The 23,858-nt window shown below is 33.5% G+C and overlaps 1 protein-coding gene across 5 annotated transcripts in view; it reads left to right on the top strand.

Annotated features, from left to right (window-relative positions):
* LOC120087297 overlaps positions 1–16,316 on the top strand; it is a 47,494-nt gene extending 31,178 nt beyond the window's left edge. For 3 of the 5 annotated variants that reach the window (XR_005484474.1, XR_005484473.1, XM_039044248.1), the window contains one exon: positions 10,762–11,003. Coding sequence is in view for 1 of the 5 variants with exons in the window: in XM_039044248.1 (XP_038900176.1) it covers positions 10,762–10,824 (63 nt within the window). In the remaining 4 variants the exon portion in view is untranslated. Of the gene's footprint in view, positions 1–10,761; positions 11,004–15,854 lie in introns of those variants that run through there. The other 2 variants (XR_005484470.1, XR_005484476.1) reach the window with 1 other exon arrangement.
* The last annotated feature ends 7,542 nt before the right edge of the window (positions 16,317–23,858 follow it).

Here is a 23,858-nt window from a genome sequence, read left to right as displayed (position 1 = left end):
TATTGAAGTGTTCCATTTGTTTTGGGTAAATTTTTACTAAGGTTTTATCACAACCCCTTCCCAGATTACCCTTTTATTCTAGAAGAGGATATGATCGTGGTAGTTACTAGCCCTACTACCAGCACTCACCACCCAAGCCTTCTAATCTAAATACTAACTTATTCATCTGACTAGTAATATATGCAAACAACTAACCACTCTTAAGGTTCTACAAAGGTTACATAAATACATGCATACAGCCAAGACATTACTTTTATAGGAAAAAAAAATATTCACTGGTGGCCCAAACATTCTTATAGAAGCCCTAGTCCCTCACAAAACATGTGTACATAAACAGATCATCAACCTAAGTCTTTTGATAAGCCGAGTCTTTCGGTGGCAAGCAGCAGTAGGATCAACCTTGAGGAAACTGACTGCTACCTGAAAAAGGAAAACACAAAAATTTTATGAGTTAAAAGCTCAGTGAGTGACTATAAAATCGTAAAGCAATAAGCGTAGCATCACTATAAACATGAAAATATGCCAATGAGTAAACTCAAGCAAATGTCTCTACATGTTGCTGTAAACCATTCTCAAACATCATTAAACATTATTATTCCTAGTTGAGAACGAGCCTAAACGCTCTAGCTCCCAAATGTTTATTACCGACCAAGAGACCCATACTTCGATCTCTCATTTATAACTGCCTACGTGCACGTGGCCACACTAAGTACCATCATATTTTAGATACTTCCGCTCAGATACCTTCTCAAATTTGTCCTTCAGTATCGAGCTACTATGACATATGTCCTTTGGTATCAAATTGGCCAGATACCTTCTCAAATGTCCTTCGGTATCAAATTGGCTAGGTACCTTTTCAAATCTCCTTCGGTACCTAATTGGTTAGATACCTTCTCAACGTCCTTTGGTATCAAATATGTATTTTGTAACATCAACTTAAGTTCCATTGCCTAGTATTTACACAAGAGTTGTTCCATTGTCACTCATTTACACAAGAACTCATTCTCTCATAACCTTCCTCTAGGAAGCATATATCAAAATCAGAACATAGCTTTTGTAATGGTTACACGGTATACCTTGGCCTATGCTACAAACATACAAGTCAAGAAACATGCATTAAGTTATTCTCCAACCATTTGTTGCTTGAGGAAGTATAAATACATCATTAATGTCACTGTGCTTTACTTGATCATATGTGCATGAGTATTAGAAATCTTAAGTTTACTTAGTCACTCATAGTTCTTCAGGCTCTTATTGGTTTATACGCTTCCCCTAGCTCTTCTTGGCCTAAAAAGATATAATTCTCGATTAAACTACTTAGAATTCCTAATAAAATACCTCAAATAATTCATTTATTAAAGGAACTTCCATCAATACAGACAGCTTTACTAGCAAGATCCCTCTGAGCAAAGTCAGCGAGATCCCCCTGACTAATGCTAGCGAGATCCCCCTGACTGATGCTAGCGAGATCCTCTAGAGTGATGCTAGCAAGATCCTCTAGAGCGATGCCAGCAAGATCCTCTAGAGCGATGCCAGCGAGATCGTCTAGAGCGATACCAGCGAGATCCTCTAGAGTGAGATCAAGCTTTTCCTATGAAATTCTTAGCGATACTCACCTCAATTCCTAGCGATATTTCTTCTAGAGCGAGATCCTCCTTACAAAATCAGCGAGATTTACTTTATAAGCGAGATCCTCATGCCCAAATCTCGCTATAATTCTCCACGATGAACTGCTTACTTGCTCTTCATAAGCAGCTGTCTGCTTATGCACCAATCCCCTATTATAACATCAAAAATTCATAACTTAAAATCCATAGCTCTTTTCTGAAACTTCCTTCTACAAACTTGTTTAAATTTAATGAACTTCCTTACCTTAAAATTTCAGCCCAGAATTTCTTATAGTTTGGCTTGAAACTTCCAAATTTAACCTCGGGCCCTGATTAATCTGTGGTTCTGCCTCTTCTGCAAATTCTCCACTTTTGTTCTTCTCCTCTTGCAATCTTTCTCTAGCAGGACAACCTTGAAAACTAGATTCTGCCAGCTTTCAAATCGCATCGAATTCGCTAGATCTTCTCTTATCAATTGCCAAAACCATGCTTTTGAAATTTCACTTCCTCTTTTAATCTTTCTGCCGCTTCTTGAATTCAAGGAGTAGATTGCCACATCACCCCTCACTTAGTGCCTCCAGCTAGACTAATGATTGAGTTTCTTCATTAAATATATTTTCCTTCCCTTCCTTCATAATCTCTATAAACAACATGAATTTCTACTTAATAAATATTTAATATAACATCCCTTTGGCTAAACATGCTTATCTAAGGAACCTAAGTTTGGGGTTTACAATCATCTCCCCCTTAAAAGAAATTTCATCCTCGAAATTTACCTGATATATCATTTGAAAAGTTGAGGGTATCTCTTCCTCATTTTCTCTTCAGGTTCCCAGGTTGCTTCCTCGATCCTATGATTATGCCATAACACCTTCACCAAAGGAATCGTCTTATTTCTGAGTACCTGATCTTTCCAGTCCAAAATCTTGATGGCCTCTTCCTCATAAGATAAATCTTCTTTGACCTGTACCGGTTGTGTTGCTAGTATGTACATAGGATCAGACACGTATTTCCTTAGCATCGACACATGAAATACGTGGTGAATACAAGCTAGCTTCATCAGCAACTGCAACCTATAAGCTGCTGGACCAACTCATTCCACAATTTCATATGGTCCAATGTATCGTGGACTTAACTTCCCTTTCCTCCCAAACCGAAGAATTCCTTTCCATGGAGATAGCCAGAGAAATACCTGTTCTCCAACTTTAAATTCTAGTTTTCTTCTTCGTTTATCGGCGTAGCTCTTCTGTCTATTGCAAGCCGCTTTAAGATGATCCCTGATAAGTTTCACATTCTCCGTTGTTTTTTGAACTAATTCTAGACCCAATAATTGTCGTTCTCCGACTTCGTTCCAGCATACTAGAGTCCTGCAAGGTCAGCCGTACAATGCTTCATAGGGAGCCATTTCGATACTAGAATGGTAGCTATTGTTGTAGGCAAATTCAATCAATGGTCGGTGTGTATCCCAACTTCCTTTGAATTGTAGTACATAAGCTCTTAACATGTCTTCCAGTGTCTGTATAGTTCTTTCCGAGTGTCCATCTGTTTGCAGATGAAAAGTCATACTGAAATGCAATTTAGTGCCCATAGCCTTCTGTAAACTAGGCCAAAATTTTGAAGTGAACCTCGAGTCCCGATCCGACACTATCGACACTGAAGCTCCATATTGACTGATTATCCTATCCACATAAATCTTAGCTAGACGGTCTAGTGTAAAAGTAACTTTTACTGGTATGAACTTGGCCGTCTTAGTTAGTCTATCGACTATTACCCAAATGTCATCAAATTCTGAGGGTGTCTTAGGCAAACAAAATAGAAAGTCCATTGTCACATGCTCCCACTTCCACTCAAGCACTGGAAGTGGATTGAGTAATCCTGCTGGTCTTTGTCTCTCAGGTTTGACTTGTTGGCAGACTATACATCGGTCCACATATTCTGCTATATTTCTCTTCATCCCAGGCCACCAGTAAGATTTCTTCAAAGTTCTATACATCTTGGTGCTACCTGGATGCATGGCATAAGCGAAACTATGTGCTTCCTCTAGAATGGCTTGTTTAAGCTGTAGCTTGTTAGGCACACACATTCTCCCCTCCTTTTCTAGTACACTATCTGTTCTTAGTTGAAAGTCAACCCTGATGCCCTTACTCACATCATCAGCAATCTTCTGAAAATCAGGGTCTTCTAATTGATCCCGCTTAAGGTTTTCTACTAAGGTCGGCCTTATCTGAAAAGTAGCTATCATTCCTCCTGACGGTTCCACTGATAAGGCGGTTCTGGAATTCCTAAACTCTTGCAATAGGATTCCTCTTATTAAACCAATAATGGTCTTGGGTCCCGAGGATTTCCTACTTAGTGCATCTGCCACAACATTAGCCTTACCAGGGTGGTACTCGATGGAACAACCCCCTCCCAGATTACCTTTTTATTCTAGAAGAGGATATGACCATGGTAGTTACTAGCCCTACTGCCAGCACTCACCACCCAAGCCTTCTAATCTAAATACTAACTTATTCATCTGACTAGTAATATATGCAAACAACTAACCTCTCTTAAGGTTCTACAAAGGTTACATAAATACATGCATACAGCCAAGACATTACTTTTATAGGATAAAAAAAAATATTCACAGGTGGCCTAAACATTCCTACAGAAGCCCTAGTCCCTCACAAAACATGTGTACATAAACAGATCATCAACCTAAGTCTTTTGATAAGCCGAGTCTTTCGGTGGCAAGCAGCAGCAGGATTAACCTTGAGGAAACTGACCGCTACTTGAAAAGGGAAAACACAAAAATTTTGTGAGTTAAAAGCTCAGTGAGTGACTATAGAATCGTAAAGCAACAAGCATAGCATCACTATAAACATGTAAATATGCCAATGAGTAAACTCAAGCAAATGTCTCTACATGTTGCTGTAAACCATTCTCAAACATCATTAAACAATATTATTCCTAGTTGAGAACGAGCCTAAACGCTCTAGCTCCCAAATGTTTATTACCGACCAAGAGACCCATACTTCGGTCCCTCATTCATAACTGCTTATGTGCACGTGGCCACACTAAGTACCATCATATTTTAGGTACTTTCACTCAGATACCTTCTCAAATGTCCTTCGATATCAAATTGGCCAGGTACCTTCTCAAATGTCCTTCGGTACCTAATTGGTTAGATACCTTCTCAACGTCCTTCGGTATTAAATGTGTATTTTGTAACATCAACTTAAGTTCCATTGCCTAGTATTTACATAAGAGCTGTTCCATTGTCACTCATTTACAGAGAACTCATTCTCTTATAAACTACTTAGAATTCCTAATAAAATACCTTAAATAATTCATTTATTAAAGGAACTTCCATCAATACAGACAGCTTTACTAGCGAGATCCCCCTGAGCGAAGTCAGCGAGATCCCTCTAAGCGATGCTAGCGAGATCCTCTAGAGCGATGCCAGCGAGATCCTTTAGAGCGAGATTAAGCTTTTCCTGTGAAATTCTTAGCGATACTCACCTCAATTCCTAGCGAGATTTCCCCTAGAGCGAGATCCTCCTTACAAAATCAGTGAGATTTCCTTTATAAGCGAGATCCTCATGCTCAAATCTCGCTATAATTCTCCACGATGAACTGCTTGCTTGCTCTTCACAAGCAGCTGTCTGCTTATGCACCAATCCCCTATTATAATTTCAAAAATTCATAACTCAAAATCCATAGCACTTTTCAAGAAACTTCCTTCTACAAACTTGTTTAGATTTGAGTTAACTTTCTTACCTTAAAATTTCAGCCTAGAATTCCTTATAGTTTCGCTTGGAACTTCCAAACTTCACCTTGAGCCTTGATTAATCCGTGGTTCTGCCTCTTCTGTAAATTCTCCACTTTTGTTCTTCTTCTCTTGCAATATTTCTTCAGCAGGACAACCTTAAAAACTAGATTCTCCCAGCTTTCAAATAGCACCAAATTCGCTAGATCTTCTCTTGTCAATTGCCAAAACCATGTTTTGAAGTTTCACTTCCTCTTTTAATCTTTCTGCCGCTTCCTGAATTCAAGGAGTAGATTGCCACATCACCCCTCACTTAGTGCCTCCAGCCAGACTAATGATTGAGTTTCTTCATTAAATATATTTTCCTTCTCTTCCTTCATAATCCCTATAAATAACATGAATTTCTACTAAATAAATATTTAATATAACATCCCTTTGGCTAAACATGCTTATCTAAGGAACCTAAGTTCGGGGTTTACAGGTTTATTCTGGCTAACAGAACAACGTAAGTCTAGGTGATTATCCATGTATAACGTTTATATTTGAATTTAACATACGATGTTTAGGTGATAAACCAATTTTACGACCTCACATCGCTCACGCATGATCATAAAGCAAAATTAATGACGCTCAATTATTCGGTTATAATCCCCAGATAGGAGGTATTCCATAAACCGTCTGTTGAGTTTTATGCCTTAAAACTCGTAGATAGTGAATGTAATTAAATGACCGTAACTAATAAATAGTTATTAATGTTTTTCTCAATAAGTGTTATTGATGTTTTATTTAATTTTGTCTTATTAACCCTAAAATTCAATAAATTAACATCCTAGGTTGTCTTATGAGTCTTGAACTGTATGTAGAGACATATAGGGATCAATGTTCAAGATACAACCTAAAGGGTCTATAATATAGGGATAAGGTTGGACACCTTATCCTGGTAACACTATGGATATGGCCTACTTTGTATTTGATACAAATGTAGTGATCAAACGCGTTCGTGTAGGAGACACGCGAGTGAGGGTATCCTGGACAATGAGTTTGCACAAGACCGAACTACGAAATAATAACCACTAGATGTAACTCCGTTGACTAGTTAGGTTTCTATTTTAATAGGATTATCTAAGCAACTTAGTCTTACTCTTGAATATATTATGAACTCCTATTCATGAGGGATTATCCTTTGATTTGTATGGGTGAGAGTGGCCAGTTCACCGACTCAATATGCCTATCATTTTGGGGATAAGATCGAGTGGGTAACTGGGAACATAATCATACAAGATAGATTTCACTCCTTTTTTACTTCAAAGTAAGTAGATTAGTGTTCCCTTAAATGGTGTCTCCAAGACTTGAACAAAGGGCCCTACCCTCTCACTGGCCCGAGAAGGGTTTTTGTTTAATGGTTGGACCATAAANCCTCTCACTGGCCCGAGAAGGGTTTTTGTTTAATGGTTGGACCATAAACAGGTTGTTCATTAAAGGAGCACTGGTACTGAAGGATGTAGAAGTAACCCAGAAGTAAAGCGGTAATTTGACCCAGCTGGTGTTATGAACACTCGTGAAAGACTAACTTGTTATTGATCTATATCTCTAGACAAAAAAAAAAAACATATTTGTAGTGAGAAGAGTGTAGCTGTAGGTCTTTAGTGGAGTATACCCATAGTTAATGAATATTGATTAATTTGGTTAATGAGTTTAGCCAATTAATCTCACATCGTTAGAGCTTCAGATCTATAGGTCCATTAGGTCCCCTTCCTAACTTATAAAGGGTATTGAGGTGATTTGTCATTAAATTAAATTTGAAATGTTCAAATTCAGAATTGGAATTTTTTTAATATATGTTGATACATTTTAATATAAAGTTTAAATTTAGACTTTAGTATTAATTTTGGATATGATTCAAAATTAATAAATGAGATAACAAAATATTTGAAAGGAGTTCAAATATTAATCTAATATGAATAAGATTCATATTGAAAACTATAAATTAAAAATAATGTGCATTAAAATTATAGGTTAAGTGAGAGAAGTTTTTTTTAATATGATTCAAATGGAAAATTAAATTAAATATGTGATATTTAATTGGATGGTTAATTAATTGAAGAATAATTAATTAATTAATTAATTTTGAATTTAATTAAACTGATTAAATCAAAACTAAAGTTAAAATTAATGCATATAGTGCATTAAAACTATAGGTTATGTGATAAGGAACCATTTAAATATGATTTAAATGGTTATTCGTTTTTATTTATTTAGTTAAATTAAATAAATAGTTTTATTTAATTTTAATTAAATAAAAATCTAACTCCCTACGTAGGGGAGTGACTAGAGACGTGGGATCCTCACTTCTCTCTCATTCTCTCTATATTAAAAAAAAAAAAAAAAAGAGAGAGAGATACAGAGGAGAGCATTTTTTTTTTTAATCTCTCTCCTTTTTTTCTTTTTTCTTTTTTCTTTTCTTTTTTTGTAGAAGCAAAAAACTCTCTGCCCAAACTTCTCCCAATTTCTAAAGAGAATCCCACAATTCTCAAATCCTCAATTTCCCTACAAGAATAGGGAGGACTCTAAGTGATGGTGCCAATTTCCAATTCATACGGAAGAATTCCACAAATTCCCAAAAGCTTTGTTAGGTAGGGTTTCTTTTCTTTGTAGGTTTTATTTCTAGTTGCATGCTTAATCGATTTGGATTTGTATTTTTTATTCCAAAAAAAAAAAAGATTTTAAGTGGCATTTTGAAATACGTTTTGGGTTTTGTATGTTATGGCTTCCGTTGTGCCTTAGAGTTTTCATCTCTACACCGTCAATTTAAATACCTCCAGTCTTAGACAGGATTACAAACCGGTTGAGTTTGTAACCAAATTTTATAAGATAATGACCTATTTTAACTATTTAAAATAAATTATTATTTGTTAACCCTAGGTGGGCATGCATCTTATCTTTGTTATGGATTTTAAATGTCTAATCCAATTTTATAACAATTATAAAATAATAGACATGTTGATCATCCATAACATTCATCAAGCATTTCGAGATTTAATATAAAACTTTATATTAAATACTTGAACCCTAAACATGCATACTATATATTATAACTCTTTATAACTTACATTTTGTGAAGTTCGAACCCTATTTTCCCTACTTAAGTATGATAATTAGTATGTTAATTAGAATTAAGTATAAGTTAATGTAATGTTTGTAGGGAAAAGCTTGAGGATGATGAAGAAGAAGTAAAAGTTCTAAGTATTGACAAACAAGGTTCTTAGGTAGCAAGGTATTAATGACACTTAGTAAGGAAATTTTGGTTATGTGTGGAAGCTAGATGTGCCATGCATTGGAAGTCCATGCATGGAAGGTTCTTGAGGTGTGCGACAGCCATGTTCCTAAAAGGTTAGTTGAGCGCATGATGGGCGTGTTGCATGGAGAAAAGGACTAAGTGTTGGTCGTGAGTTACCATACGATGGGTGTGGGCAATGTGCCAACCAAAGCCCATGTAAGGTTAAAGGGGCAAGGATGCGCGTGACATGGCAAGAGCGACTAGGCGATGGGGTTGTAATATGCATTGGCTAGGTGAGGCTGCATGCATTGATCAGATGAGTTACGTGTGCAGGCAGGACCATGGTATGGTCACCAACTCAAGTGATGTGTGCAAGAGACACCAAGGTATGCGTTGAAGTTCTGCCATGTGTTGGTAAACGTTTGAAGATTGGGCTTTGTGTTGAGTGCATTGGTTAAAAGGGTGTGCGTTCCGATGTGCCATGCGATAGTTAGAGGATGTTGAACCATGCATTGGTTTAAGAGGTGATCACAGCTTAATCACCAACTTGAGTGTGCCAGCTATCAAGGTTAGGAGAACTAAACCCACTTAGTAAATGAGTTATCAGCCTAAGGATGATTTGTGGGCATGTAGTCTCAACTATAGAAAGGAAGGCCTCAGTTCAAAGGGCCGGTTTAAGCAAATTACTCATGTTATTGAGGTGATTTCAGAGCTGTTTGAACGAGGGTGGAGTATAGTTGAAGTTCCAGGGCTACCGAAAGGAATTTCCAAAGGAATCAAGGTGAAAACTGAAGAAATCCTCCAGAAGGTCAGGCTCTCGGATGAATCTAGGCCAGTGGTGAAGATTGAAGGTTTCCAGCTAAACCAAGAGGAATTTAGTGCTCAAATTTGAAGGTAAGAAAGCTAAGATGTTTTTACGCAAGTTTGTAGAAGGAATTTTTTCTAAGAAAAGGCCTGGAAAATTAATTATTTGAGCTCAAATTTTAATCTAGAATTTTGGTTAAACAAGCAGGCAGCTACAATCATTGAAGGGCAGGTTGCAGGTGCGCGCGAAGGGCAGATTGAACGCAAGGCATGTGCTGGGCTACGCGCAAGGATGCATTAGTATGCGTAGACCGTGTAGGCATGTGTTAAAGCCGTAAGCGCAAGGAGGCACTATGTAGGCGAGAAGTTGTGCAAGCAGGCACGCGAGGCGCTGAATGCAAGGTTGTGTTGGGAATGTGTTGGCGTATGGCTAAGTGAACTCATGGGGCATGCGTTAGTGCATGAGCTGATGATTGTTGGCTGCATAGGCTAGTACCATGACCAAGGATTTTCTAAGTGTTGAACGTATAAGGAAGGTATGTGTTGAGCTGAAATGTGACACTTTAAGTTAAATGTTAAGCTTATTTAGGTGAGTTGGTCTCACATAAGGATTAAAGGCAATGGCTAAACATGGTTATCATTTTCATAGGGTTAATGACAATAGGAAAGGCTTATCAACCCTAGGAGGAACGTCCAAGGCTGTGAGTGACAAAACTAATGTTTTCCCAATGTTTTAGTACACATGCTTTACTGAAATGTTTCGACTCATGCTTGCTTATGTTTAAAGAATGTTTGAGATAGTTTCCAAGCAAACTAGTTTTCATGAACCTATTGACACATGCTAGTTTAAAGAAGTTTATGAAAGCATGATTTAAGTATTTCTATACTTAATTTTCAGGAAGCATGCATTGGAAGTTTTATGCTTTATAGTAAAGATGTTTAAGCATATGATTTATATTGCTTATTATGTTTTACTTCAAAGTATGAGTTTTATGATGATTACTAAAACCTGATACTAAAAGACATTGTGAAGGTATCTGGGCAGTAGTACCTAAGGTATGAGGTACTTAGTTATTACCATGTACACATAAGTAGAGTTGATGTTGGTTGTGTTGAGAATACTCCAAACCAACTAAGGCTTGACGTTGAGGGATTGAGAAAAAAGGCTCTCTCTCAACTAAGGATCATGCTAAGCTATGTTATGCTTTAAAAGTTTTAAGTATGAGTTTGCTCGACAGTTTTTAGTTTTAAGCATGATGTTTATGATTTATTAGTCACTCACTGGGCTAGTAGCTCACTCGTTTTAAATGTTTTCTCATTCCTAGGTAGTGGTCAGTTCTCAGAGGTTAACTGCACTGCTGCTCTACCATTTAAAGACTCCAGTTTAAAGAAAAGTTTTAGGTGTTTACTTGTAAATGTCTATACATAAGTGTTGTTCATGTTAGGGACAAGGGCCAAGTGTTGGGACTCACTGAACTTTGTATCTGTTAATGATATAAATGTTTTGTGTGCTTAATCTTGGTAGTGACATCTGAGATTAAGTATGTATATCTGAGATTAAGTATCTTAAACTGTTATTTATGTATTCCAGGGATTTCTAAGCAGGTTAAGAATGTAGGTAACACAACAAGTGCCATAAAAGGGTTGGTAACTACTATCATCACATTCTCTTCTAGATTAAGAGGGTAATCTGGGAAGGGGTGTGACACTTTCAACGCATGCTACATGCTTCCTATGGTAGGATTTTAAATCCATGTGGCATACTATATGCACATATAAGATTTATTTAATTATAACATACATTCACAATGCATAAATAATTGAACACACACTGATATGGACCAGTTTTGGCATTTTAATCAAACAATTAGCCTAAATTATTACAATAATAAACAAAGTCGGCTTCCAATAGCTTTTAAACTTCATGAACCGACTTGATCCAGACTCAAACCACTCGGATTGGATCTTCGAAGCACCAAAAGAGGTTGAACCGACCAAAAGAGACTTAACTAGACCTCAAAGACCTGAACCAGCCGAACCAGTTCACTTGAACCGTCGGTCAGGATGAGCACATTCTTTCTGAGTTGGGATGAATAACATCGCAATGCTTCATCCCAGCGTTGCAATGCCATAGGTTGAACTCTTCAATTTAGGGCAATTTGATGAGCAACGTTGTAACTCTACCTGGTAATAGCTTCATAGCATGTTTTCTTCAATTGACCATTCTTGCTTCTTTCTTCAATTACAACCTAATTGCAACTCTATTGACTCTAACAAATTTACAGACTCTTAATCACATATTAAGGTCTATAAACAAATAGCCAATTATAACAATTAACACTTAATTGAAGAGAATTTAAATGCCAAAACTGAAATTATCTATATCAACAACCATTTTCATATAACCTATAAAAATCACCCACCAAGCTAAAATTAACATGAATTGAGTGTTTAAACCTGATGCTGATACCAATTGTTAGATTTAGCAAGCAATAAGCGGAAACAGACAGAATCATTAAACACTCTAATTCATCAATTTTAGCACCTAAGAAAGCATGTTCATAACAAAAAATAGGGTTTGATTATATACCTTTGAAGAACTCTTCTTCAACTTCGAATTCAACTTGATTCTTGACTCCAAAAAGCTTCAGACCACCACTTGATCTTCTTTACTATTCTCTAGGACCTTAGATTGGGTGGTGGAGCCCAAAATGAGCTAAAATTTGAGGGAATTTCAGACTGAATGTCAAGACTTAGAGAGAACTCGTCTCTCACAAATTTCTGGAATTGTATGAATGAATTTCTTAGCCAATTGAACTTAATTTTGTTAAAAAGTTCCATGCAATCAGATTGCTTCTCCACTAGACACCAAAACAAGTTGAATTTGAGTGGGAATTGAGTGTCTAAAGTGGGAAAAACCCACTAAATTGGGTTTTTCCATTCTTTTAATTTAGATCCAATTTTCTTTAATTAAATTTTCAGAATATTTAAATTAAAACTAAAATTGAATTTAATATTTGAATTCTCCAAAAACTCTAATTTCTAATTTTAAATAAAATTAATTCAAAGAATCAATTTTAAATCTAATTAATTAAATAATTTAATTAATTAAATAATTTAATTAATTTAAAATAATTTAATATCCAATATTAAATTAATATAACACCAATTCCACTATCATGAATCTCTATTCATGTAATTAATATTTAAATCAAATTAAATATTATCCAATTCTCTAATTTTGTTTAATTCGTCAATTAAACTTGTAATTATAACATATATAATTATTGATTCCCTCAATTTGAATTTGAACGTTTCAAATTCTCTCATCATGTTATTCTAAGGTTTAATCCGTTTGTGAGTTAGTAGGGAGACCTAATGGACTTATAGATCATGGGCTTCAACGATCAAGATTAATCAACTATACTCTTTAACCCAGATTAACCAAAATTCGTTAACTACCGAGTCACTCTACTAAAACCTAGTAGTTGTACTCTCCTCACTGTAAATATATTTGTATCCACTCGATATAACCATAATCAGTAAGTCAATCCTTCACAAGTTGCTCGTAATATCGGTTGGGTCAAAAAGCTATTTTACCCTCGAGATTACATCTTGTTTTTTAAGTCCCAGTGGTTCTCTAATGAATAATTAGTTTGTGATCCAATCACTAAACTGAGTCCCTTTCGGGCCAATGAGAGGGTGGAGCCCCTTGTTCAAGACCCGAAGTCAACACTTAAGGGAATAACCTCTCTACTATCTCTAAAAGCGGGTAGGAGTGAATTTTATCTTGCACTCTATGTGCCCAGTTATCTACCAAGTCTTACCCCTGAAATAGGAGGCTTATTGAGTTGGCGTCGTTGAGCCAACCCTCACCCATGCAAATTTAAGGATAATCCCGAATAAACAAGAGTTCATAATTAGCTTAGGATTAAGGTCAAGTTACCCAGGTTATCGCTTTGAAATAGTCAGTCTTAAACAGTAAACAATGTTATTGTTGGATTGTATGTCCTAAAACTCACAGTTTGTAAAATTAAACATTTTTTATTATTAATAAAGATGTTATTTGTCATTTATTCAATAAAGTTGTTATTGAATTTGTAAATTTCACTTCTAAAGACTAAATCCAATAAACTAAAATTCATGGCTATTATATGAATACTTGAACTTTATGTGGAGACATAAAGATGAATCAAGTTCGAGTAAATAGCCAAAACGGTCTATAGTATATGAATAAGGTTGGGAGCCTTATTCTAGTAACGCTATCGGATACGGTCTACTTTGTAGTTGTTACAATTTGTTGTAAGGTGCTACAAATGAAGTGATCCTGATTTGTTCATGTATTGACTTGAGGAGTAGGGATGTCCTATACAATGAGTTTGCATAAGATCGGACCATGAAATAAGTCACTCTTACTTTATAACGTTGCTTACTGTTTAAGATTGACTATTTCGCTTAGATGACCTAGGTAATTTGATCTTAATACTGAGTTAACTATGAACTCTTGTTTATTCAGGATTATCTATAAATTTGCATAGGTGAGGGTTGGCTAAATAGCGCCGGCTCAATAAGCCTCCCATATTTGGAGTAAGGCCGGGTAGATAGCTGGGGACATAGGGTGCAAGATAGAATTCATGCCTACCCAATTTAGGGATAAGGGGAAGATTGTTCTCTTAAGTGCTGAATTCAGGTCTTGAACAAGGGGTCTCACTCTCTCATTGACCTGAGAGAGATCTGGTTTAGTGATTGGATCAAAAATCAATTGTTCATTAGAGGATGAATGGAACTTAAGGAACAAGATGTAGTTTGGGGGTAAAACAACATTTGACCCAACTGTTATTACGAACAACCTGTGAATAGTCGACTTACTGATTATGGTTAAATCAAGTGGACACAAATATATCTAAAGTGGGGAGAGTGCAACTATTGAGCTATAGTTGTATGGCTCGGTAGTTAATGAATATTGATTAATTCAATCTAAAGAGTTTTAGCCAATTAATCTCAAATCGTTGGAGCTTATGATCTGTAGGTCCATAAGGTCCCTCTACTAGCTCGTAAAACATGAACATCTTGAATTAGTAAATTGAGTAAATTTGAAATGATTTCAATTTGAAGTGTTTAAATTGAATTTAGGGTTTCAATTTGAAATGTTCAAATTGTAAATTAGGATTTGAATTTGAATTGGTCAATTTCAAATTTGGGTTTGTATAATTATATTTGATATAATTAACGTTTAATTTATTGAAATTAAACGAAATTGAAGAGTTTATAATATTTAAATATTAAATACATGAATAAGATTCATGTTCAAAATTAGGTGTTTGATTAATTTAATATTTGATATTAAATTATTATTTAATTAAATTAAAATGAATTTAATTTTTCAACTTTAATTCAGTTTTAGAAATTGAAGTTTAAAATTGATTTAATTTTGAAATTAATCAAATTGAAAATTGAAAAATAAAGATTGATATTGAACTTTTCCATTTTTTAGGAAAACTTGAGTTGGATTCACTTAATTTTAACATCTAGCCCATTAACAAGCAAGTAGGAGGTGTCAATCAGCATTAGAGATGTTTAGTTGCATGTATCTAATACATAAAACACCTCAATTTGATTTGAGAGGAAGAGATTTTTTGGTTGAAAAACTGGTTTTCCGCAGAGAATTGTTTTTTTCCTCAAAAACCCTCTCTAATCCCTTCACATTTCACTTCAATCTTGAGTTCTACTACTCAAATTCAAGGTTGAGAATAGTAGAGAATATCTCTTGGTGGTTCACTGAGGTTTTGAAGCTGAGAATTTGAAGAGAGCAACTTGGATTTGGAGGATTCTACAAAAGTATGATGTTCTTGAAACCCTTTCTAAGTTAAATTTGGTTTTGCATACTTTTAGGACTCAAATTAAATGTAATTAGAGTGCTCATTGATTCTGATTGCTTCTGTTGCATGCTTCTATATCCTATCAGTTATAGAGTAAGATTAACTTATTTCTTGGTCCGATCTTATATAAACTCTTTACATAGGACACCCCCACTCGCATGTTTTCACATGAATGAATCAGGATCACTTCATTTGTAGCACTTTACAATAATTGCAACATCTATAAAGTGGGTTGCATCTGATAGTGTCCCCAGAATAAGGTACCCAGCCTTATCCGTATACTATAGACCATTTTGGCTATTTACTCCAACTTGATCCACTCTTATGCCTCCACTTCAAGTACTCATGTAATAGTCATTGATCTTAGTTTATTGGATTTAGGTTATTTGTAAAATGAAATGAGCAATTCATGTATTTAATAACAACTTTATTGAATTACACTTCAATAACATCTATATTGATTAACAAAATAAGTTTATTGTTTACAAACCATGAGTTTTAGGACACAAAACCCAATAAAATGACTATTTTGCCCTCAGGGAGCTGGCGTAGTGGCGCCAAAAGGTAGAATGCCCCGTTTTGGTACAGCGCCACAATGCTCCGGATATTGACAAAAAATGGGAAGGTCACACACATGACCATGTGATGGGCACCGCGGTGCCTCGCCCTATGCGAGGCCCAGCGCTTCGACAAGGGGTGTCAATGCCGTGACACTGCCTCACTTTTTATAAAAAGAAATTTTTCTTTCAGGGTTTGATGATGGTTGAAGGCATGGAGGCTGAGGAATTCTTCAAAATTTCTCTTTCTCTTCGTATTTCTATCATCTTTAGGTTAGATTTTTAATTTCTTTTGGGTGTAATCAAAGATTTATAGCTCCCCCTCTTCCTCTTGTCTATGAGATGTTAAGCTAAGGTTTGCTAGTTTTTTAGAGCAAGTTCTATGTTGTTTTGTGAGATTTCTTAATGAATTATCTATGCATTTTGGTTTGTGTTTTCTTTGAATCTTGTTTAACTTCTAGATGCATGTCTATGTATGACTATCCCTGCATAGATGCGTGTCGCCTTTTTAATTGATTTAGGCTTGTTTGATGTATTTCGTTGTTCATTTGGCTTGAATAATTTAAAATAGCAATAGTTGAATCATGTGTTTCATTGCTGGCCTTAGAATACATTCTTTAACTGGTTCAAAGATAAATTTGATTAATTAATTAAACTACCTAATTAGTTAATCACAAAATGGAACCTTTAATCTTAATGCTCATATTCTTAGTCTTAGATGGACGCTTTCGAACCCAATAGAACTAAAGGATATAGTTTAAATAGGGTTTAGGCTTTAATTTATAATTATGGTGCTTACTTTGTTTAATCCAATGATTTGGCCACTTGTAGCGTTGATGAGTTTGGTTAGGCAGAGTAAGTCGTTGTGCACACATGAATCAAGTGCATGTTTAATCAATAGAATTTGAAGATCAAAATTGCATAGGATACCGGTTGATGGGATCAAAATGCACGGCGAAAATGTCTGTGCTTATGTTTTGAATTACGAAACATACAGAGAACTTCAAACATATTTAACTAAGAATGTTTTATTGTGAAGAAATTCAATGAGAAAAAAAATCCTTTGAAGACAACTCTTCAATCTTCTCCAATTATTTACTAAGATTCACGAACTCTTCAATCTTCTTGGATCTCGAATAAGACACCACCACCAAATCTTCCCCACTATTCTTTGACGAGGAATAGATTTGTGGAAACCTTTTTGGAAGATTAAGAACACAAATCTATAAAGAAACCTTTTCTTTGTGAGTTATGAGTGATGAGAGATTAAGAGAATTTTGAGAGAATTCTTTAGTGAAATTCAGACAACAAGAAGAACAACTTCTTTTTTCTTGATAATATATAACACTTATGTATTATTTATTTATTTATTTATTTATTTTGTGTTTACTCCCTAGTAACTATAGAGGAGTTCATTTTTAGTTAAACTAAATCATATTTAATTTAATAAATATAAATTAATCTAATTAATTAATATTGATCAATTAAATATCATATATTTAATTAATGTTACATTTAAACCATATTCAAATGTATTTTTCTCTCATATACTATAGTTTTAATATGAATCTCATTCATATTAAATTTAGCATATAGTTTTAATATGTATCCCATTCAAATTAAATTTAACCATAGTTATAATATGAATCTCATTCATATTATTTAATATTTGAATCATATTCAAATAAAATATTCTCTCATATTACATAGTTTAATTTTAAATCTTATTCGAAATTAACTACATGATATAATGTATCTACGTTTATTGTATTAATTGTATCATATACATTAATTTAAATTCCCCTATAATTCGAATAGTTCAATTCTTTCAAAAATAAATATTTCTTATTTTATCCTTAGTGAATTAACAGAGGGATCTAACGAACCTACATATTAGAAGCTCCAATGATTTGAGATTAGTTAATTAAAATCTTTACTATGACTCACTTTATAAAGTCCACAGTTGCACTCTTCACACTGTAGAATATTTTTGTAGCCATGGACATAACCAATTATCAATAATTCAACTCTTCAAGAATTGCTCGTGATTACGGTTGGGTCAAATTACCATTTTACCCCTATAATTACCACTTACTTCTTAAGTACCATTGATCTCTCTAATGAACAATTAGTTTATAGTCCAACTATAAATTAAATTCCTCTTGGGGCAGTGAGAGAGTGAGACCTCATTGTTCAAGACTTAGAATTAGTCTTTAAGGGAGCAATTCATCTACTTACCCTAAAGACGGGAAGAAGTGAGTTTCATCTTGTGTAGCTATGTTCTCAACTCCCGACTCGGACAAATCCCCAAAGTGGTAGGCTTATTGAGTTGGCGAATCGAACCACTCTCCCCCATACAGATCAAATGACTGCTTTTATAGGCAAGAGTTCATAACTCACTCAGAATTGAGGTCGAGTTACCTATGGTCATCTTATGAAATGTTAATCTCTTCAGTCAACGGTGTTATAAAGAGAGATTAATCATTTCGCGGTCTGGTCTTATATAGACTCTTTGTCTAAGATACTCCTACTCTCATGTCACCACATGAACGATTTGGATCAAATCATTTGTAACACTTACAACTTTTGTAACATTTACAAAGTGGGCCATATCCATAGTGTCACCGAGATAAGACACCAAATCTTATCCATATGCTATAGACCATTTAGGTTATTACTTGAATATGATCCACCTGTATGTCTACCATATACTGTTCAAGTTACATAAAATAACCTTGGATCTTTCCTTAATGGATAATTGCATATATAAAATAATCAATCATTATTTCAATTAACTTGTTAACTATGAGGCTTTAAGGCATATATCCCAACAATCTCCCACTTGCACTAAAGTCGGTGAGAGATAAGTTGATGAGACATATATCCTAGGGCATACTCTATACCAAACATGCTCTCCCACTTGCCTTAGTGCACTAGAGACATGTTTCTTAGTCCTAGACATACTAAGAGATCCTCTCACACTTTAGCCTAGAGAATCCTGTTATATAATTCAAATTGTTATGTTAAGAACTACCATTTGGTCACCACCATGATGTTTCTCTCAATCTATTTTTATTCCTACAACTTTGGTACACAAATATCCTCATACTTAATCTTTGCACCACACTATCTCATAAAGTGGATAGATTTTTTCATATCTGAAACAACTTTCAAATATTGAAGGATATACCATGGCTATGCAAATTATTGCTTTACAAGCAAAAATATCGCCTTGTAATCTAATTTACAACACTTAGGATATAACATGGATTTCTCTAAACCTCGTATGAGATAGTGTATCTCGTGAAGGATCAAATCTTGGACTTTATACAACAACGTTTCATTATTCATAAGTTTTAATTTTCAAACTTAATGGTCCTACTATTGATTTAACAATATAACTAAAAAATTGTGTATTAAATGTTAATTAAGTCTAACGTAAGAATTACACCCCCTCAACATTTGGAGTGTCTTAAGAAATTTTTCTTTAGATATATCATCTGCACTTTAAAATGATACACTATCATTTGGCTAAAGTTATTGCATTGAACACTCAACAACAACTTTGTAAATGTAATATGCATGAAATAAACTTAACATCATATTCTCAACATCCCTATGTGGACATTTAATATACAATATCACTTCAAATCAACTAATTGAAATTGGTTAAATAATCAAATTTTCATACTGTTTTTTACTTTTCATAATGAGTAAATAACAATATAAAACAGATAAATACTCACATTTCATTTTCTTGTCTGTAGAAGAACATTGTCATTGTTCAAAGTCATGGGTTATGATACTATATCAAACCCTTATACTCAAAGATCCTAATTGTGAAATTCATTTATTAAATTAACATCATAATTTTGCAAACCTTTTGCAATTCAATCTTTGAAATTTTTCTTGATTTGTGTAGATGCATTGAATTTTTTTTCATAAAAGAATTAATTCATTTTTACATATTTCATATGCAATGATGAATCAAAAAATGCATAAAGACTCTATTAAAGCAACAAATGAGAAAATTGACTCACAATCTAATATTCTATGGGTTTTACCCCATCAAGAAAATCTACAAAAATAGGCTGAGATTAAGTACACATACTTTATCTAAGTTTTATGATTTTGACATAATGTCTTTTGTTAACACCCTTCAATTCTTGTCATCTAGTATGATAACTTTGACTTCCAATAAGTCATAGTAAAGGTTGAGTCATCTCATAACTCTCCCACTACTTTTAAGATTTATAAGTTTTCATCTTGTTATCTAATATGACAATGTAGACTTCAAGTAAGCCTTTGTAAAGTTGAGTTATCTCATAACTTTTCCACTACGATGAAGACTTACTTGGTTGGCAATTAGAATTTGACTATCAAATGAAAATAAATGGTTAACAACACTTGTTAACTAAGTGGTTTTACTTGGAACTAGTTCATCAACACAACTTAACCTTTTTACAGGTTTGTAACATTTTATTTGACATTCCTAATAAAACCAATATTTGTCACACAAATACATTTTTTTATTTTGGACTGTACAAAATATCATTTTATAACTCCTTAAGGACTACCTATATTTAGATATATTTTTGAACTTTTGGTTTGCCAAACGTATTTGTTAAGCGTTCGTTTTGACTATAGTATCTCAACATACGCAAATACTGAAATGTTGTAAACTAATTTTACAACACTTTCATAATCCAAAATTGTTTCTTAAACATTTTTAGAGGAAATAATATTCAAAATTGCAATCTCTATTGCATGTACTTAATGGAGTTTGACATCAATTTAACTTTAAAAATATTAAAAGTATGTTTAACAAAATACTCCATATGTACGAAGTTTAATAAGACCACATTTCTCATGTTGTAGCAAAATTTCATCCAAATTGTACCTAGTACTTGAAGTTGAGATATAATCTCATTTCTATCAGTTAGGCATAATACAGTAATCTTTTTGTACCAATCATTATGATTTGATCTTAATACCACAATAGACTTGCCAAAATGACTTAAACTTTAATCTAATTTCTTTGAACATTAAAAAAAAACTTAATTTGCATTAAATTAAGATACTTTTCTTCCTAAATACTCATCAATCATATTAATGACATGTTTACAATGTCAAACTTACTCTTTAAGTCACTAGACCACTTAGGTCAAAAGGCAAAAGTCCAACGAATTCTTTGGTCAAGTAGCCTTATCTAATAAGGTTCAATGACAGTTTTGCATGAAAAGCAATATTTTTGACAGATAATAGTAATTGAACTCTAACTCTTAGAGAATTATATGTAACTGTCATTTAAATGCCAAAGACAAGTATACTTTTAGGAGAAAATAATTTGTCTTTCTTTCTGGACTCATTAATCCTTACTATCCCTCGCTTTGGTATTTAGATGTGTTAACTTTAAACACACAGAAAAATGTATTTATTTTAAATTGAATATATTTTCAAACAACTTTTGAAAACATGCCTTATCACTAAAAACCATTCATATATGAATTATTTAGTAATAAAGTCTAAAGAAATTGAATTTTTCTTATGGCAATAAAAACATCATATTCAGCATAAATAAACGACATTTTAATGTCTCCTACTACTTTAATTGAAATGAACTTTATGTTGTCAACTGTCGAAGGCATTCTCCTGCTTTAAGTATTTGCCAAGAAACATAATTTAATTATAACGAAGAAAAATTTTATGATACTGAATTTTTATTCAACTATCAAGATGTAAATCTTTATTCTCCACTAAGAACTTAGTAAATCAAATTTACTTTATTCTTATTTTTCTTCTTTTTTGAGGTATTTCTAAAATTCCTCATCATGTGACATCCCAAGCTAATTTGAAAACTTTTTCCTTATTGGCTCTAGTCACAAATTTTTTTTTTAGACTTAGATAATACTCAACTTTTGAGGTCATTTAGCTTCCAATGACTCTAACATAGAATATGTTTTTGTCATGATTGTGTCTTTTAATCCAGACACATCATGTGTTAGCTAGATGATAAAAGGATAAAAATAAGTTATCTTTTCATTTATAATTCATGAACACTTCGTGAATTGGCAACAACCTTTTGAGAACATTTCCCAATTGAAAGGCAAATTTAAAATTACATTGCATTAGGTGTTACTGACATTTTTCCAAGCAACTTATTTATCAAAACTTCTCACTTATATCGGTAATTAAAACTCCTAAGAAAAAATTAACTAACTTTGAAATATATAAAACATGTTATTATACTATATTTATTCTTTTATCCATTACAATTCATCATAGAAATTAAAAAGAACCCAATAGTTTTAATATGAATCTTATTCATATTAACTTAAAATTTCTATTACTATGATACTTCAGTGATCTAGAATAAAAGTCACTAATATCTAATCCTAACTTATTAGGATTAGGAAAGATCCATCTCATCCTTATCATAAAAGTAAAAGGTAAACTCTATCTTATTCTCCATATAATATCATTATAACTCTATGTGAGGGAACTAATTGAATATGGGATCTAGATTTTAATCTAGAACTTATATTTCTGACTTCATCTCTATTCTTAAATTCTCTTACTGACTTAAGCATTGGAGTTATCTTTCTTTGTTATGTATGTCCTTTCTTCCTCAAATTACGTTATTGTCACATGAAGGTCAAATGCTTTTTCCTGATCATGGCATCAACAAAGAACATCCACACGCTCTACTTTTTCAAACCAAGCATACACATTCTACAGAAAGAATTAGAATATTAAATATTAGAGATCGAAACACATCTATATAAATCAACATAAATACAAGTTCAACTCCATGAATACGTTTATCCTGAAACCTCGTGTGAACAAATAGAAAGTTTCTTGAAGAAGGGAAAAATGAACTTTGTTTACTAGGTTTCATTGAAAATAATTAATAGCACCTTCCAAGTGTTATTTTATGTCTTCAATTTAGGCTAGTTTTGTTACTACTATGCACTTTATTGTTTATTTTCTAGAGATCGAGCAATTCAGAGCTGTTTATCGCATTTTAGAAGAATCAAGATTAAATGAAATTAATTGGATCGAAATCGAGCAACTGAGTCATGCAAATAGAAGTCCAAGCCAAAAAAATATAAGGAGGAAGCGTTTGAACGCTAATTAAGGCATCAAAGCGCGGTTGCATACATTACTTAAGCCAAAACTTTCAAGTCGACAACATCTTGACTGGGAACAAAATATGCACGCACGTCCAATTTTTTTTTTCTTTTAATCAAGGATAATAAGGTAGTGTTTCGATGTTACCTTGATAATTTTTATCTATGCATCTTTTTGTATCTGATTTTAAGACATTTTTTAGGGTTATTTTTAAATATAGAAAAATAAACTAAATTATTTATAAAATATGATAAAATTTTAGAACTATCAATGGTAGACGTTGATAGAAGTCTATCAGTGTCTATCAACATCTATCATTAATAATTCGAAAAATTTACTATATCTTGTAAATATTTTCAACAATTTTATCATTTGAAATATTATATATATATATAAAAAAGATTTTAAGGCATCTCATAGTTGGTCTTTTGCACAGTTTTTAGGTAGTCTTCCGAGGTTTTTTCCTCATTTCATGTTTCACTTTTTTACAAATTTATTCCATGAAGATTTTTAGTCATATTGTTTTGATGATTCACTAGAGTTCATGTTCTAATTCAAGAGTCGATTTAAGTTCAATTGTAAGATTGTGAGTGAGGCTTTGAACTTTTATATAATTTCAATAGTCTAATCAAGTATTCGTCTTGTTTTTATTATGTATAGGTTTCATCAATTGAATTGATGTCTCAGTTTTATTGATTGCTTAATCCTATGTTATAGATGATGCAGGATTTGTAGTTGTCGTAATTAATCATAATAGAATAAGAGTTAGCTCGTATGTATTTTCTATGACTTCCCATGATAAACATGTGTGCATTTTCCTAGAATCCATCCATATATGAATGATTGCAACGATTT

The sequence above is a fragment of the Benincasa hispida genome, chromosome 9 (genome assembly GCF_009727055.1).
Source record: "Benincasa hispida cultivar B227 chromosome 9, ASM972705v1, whole genome shotgun sequence".
NCBI classification, from domain to species: Eukaryota; Viridiplantae; Streptophyta; class Magnoliopsida; order Cucurbitales; family Cucurbitaceae; genus Benincasa; species Benincasa hispida.
Note: the sequence above shows the minus strand (reverse complement) of the source record. Positions and strands in the feature narration are given on the sequence as shown.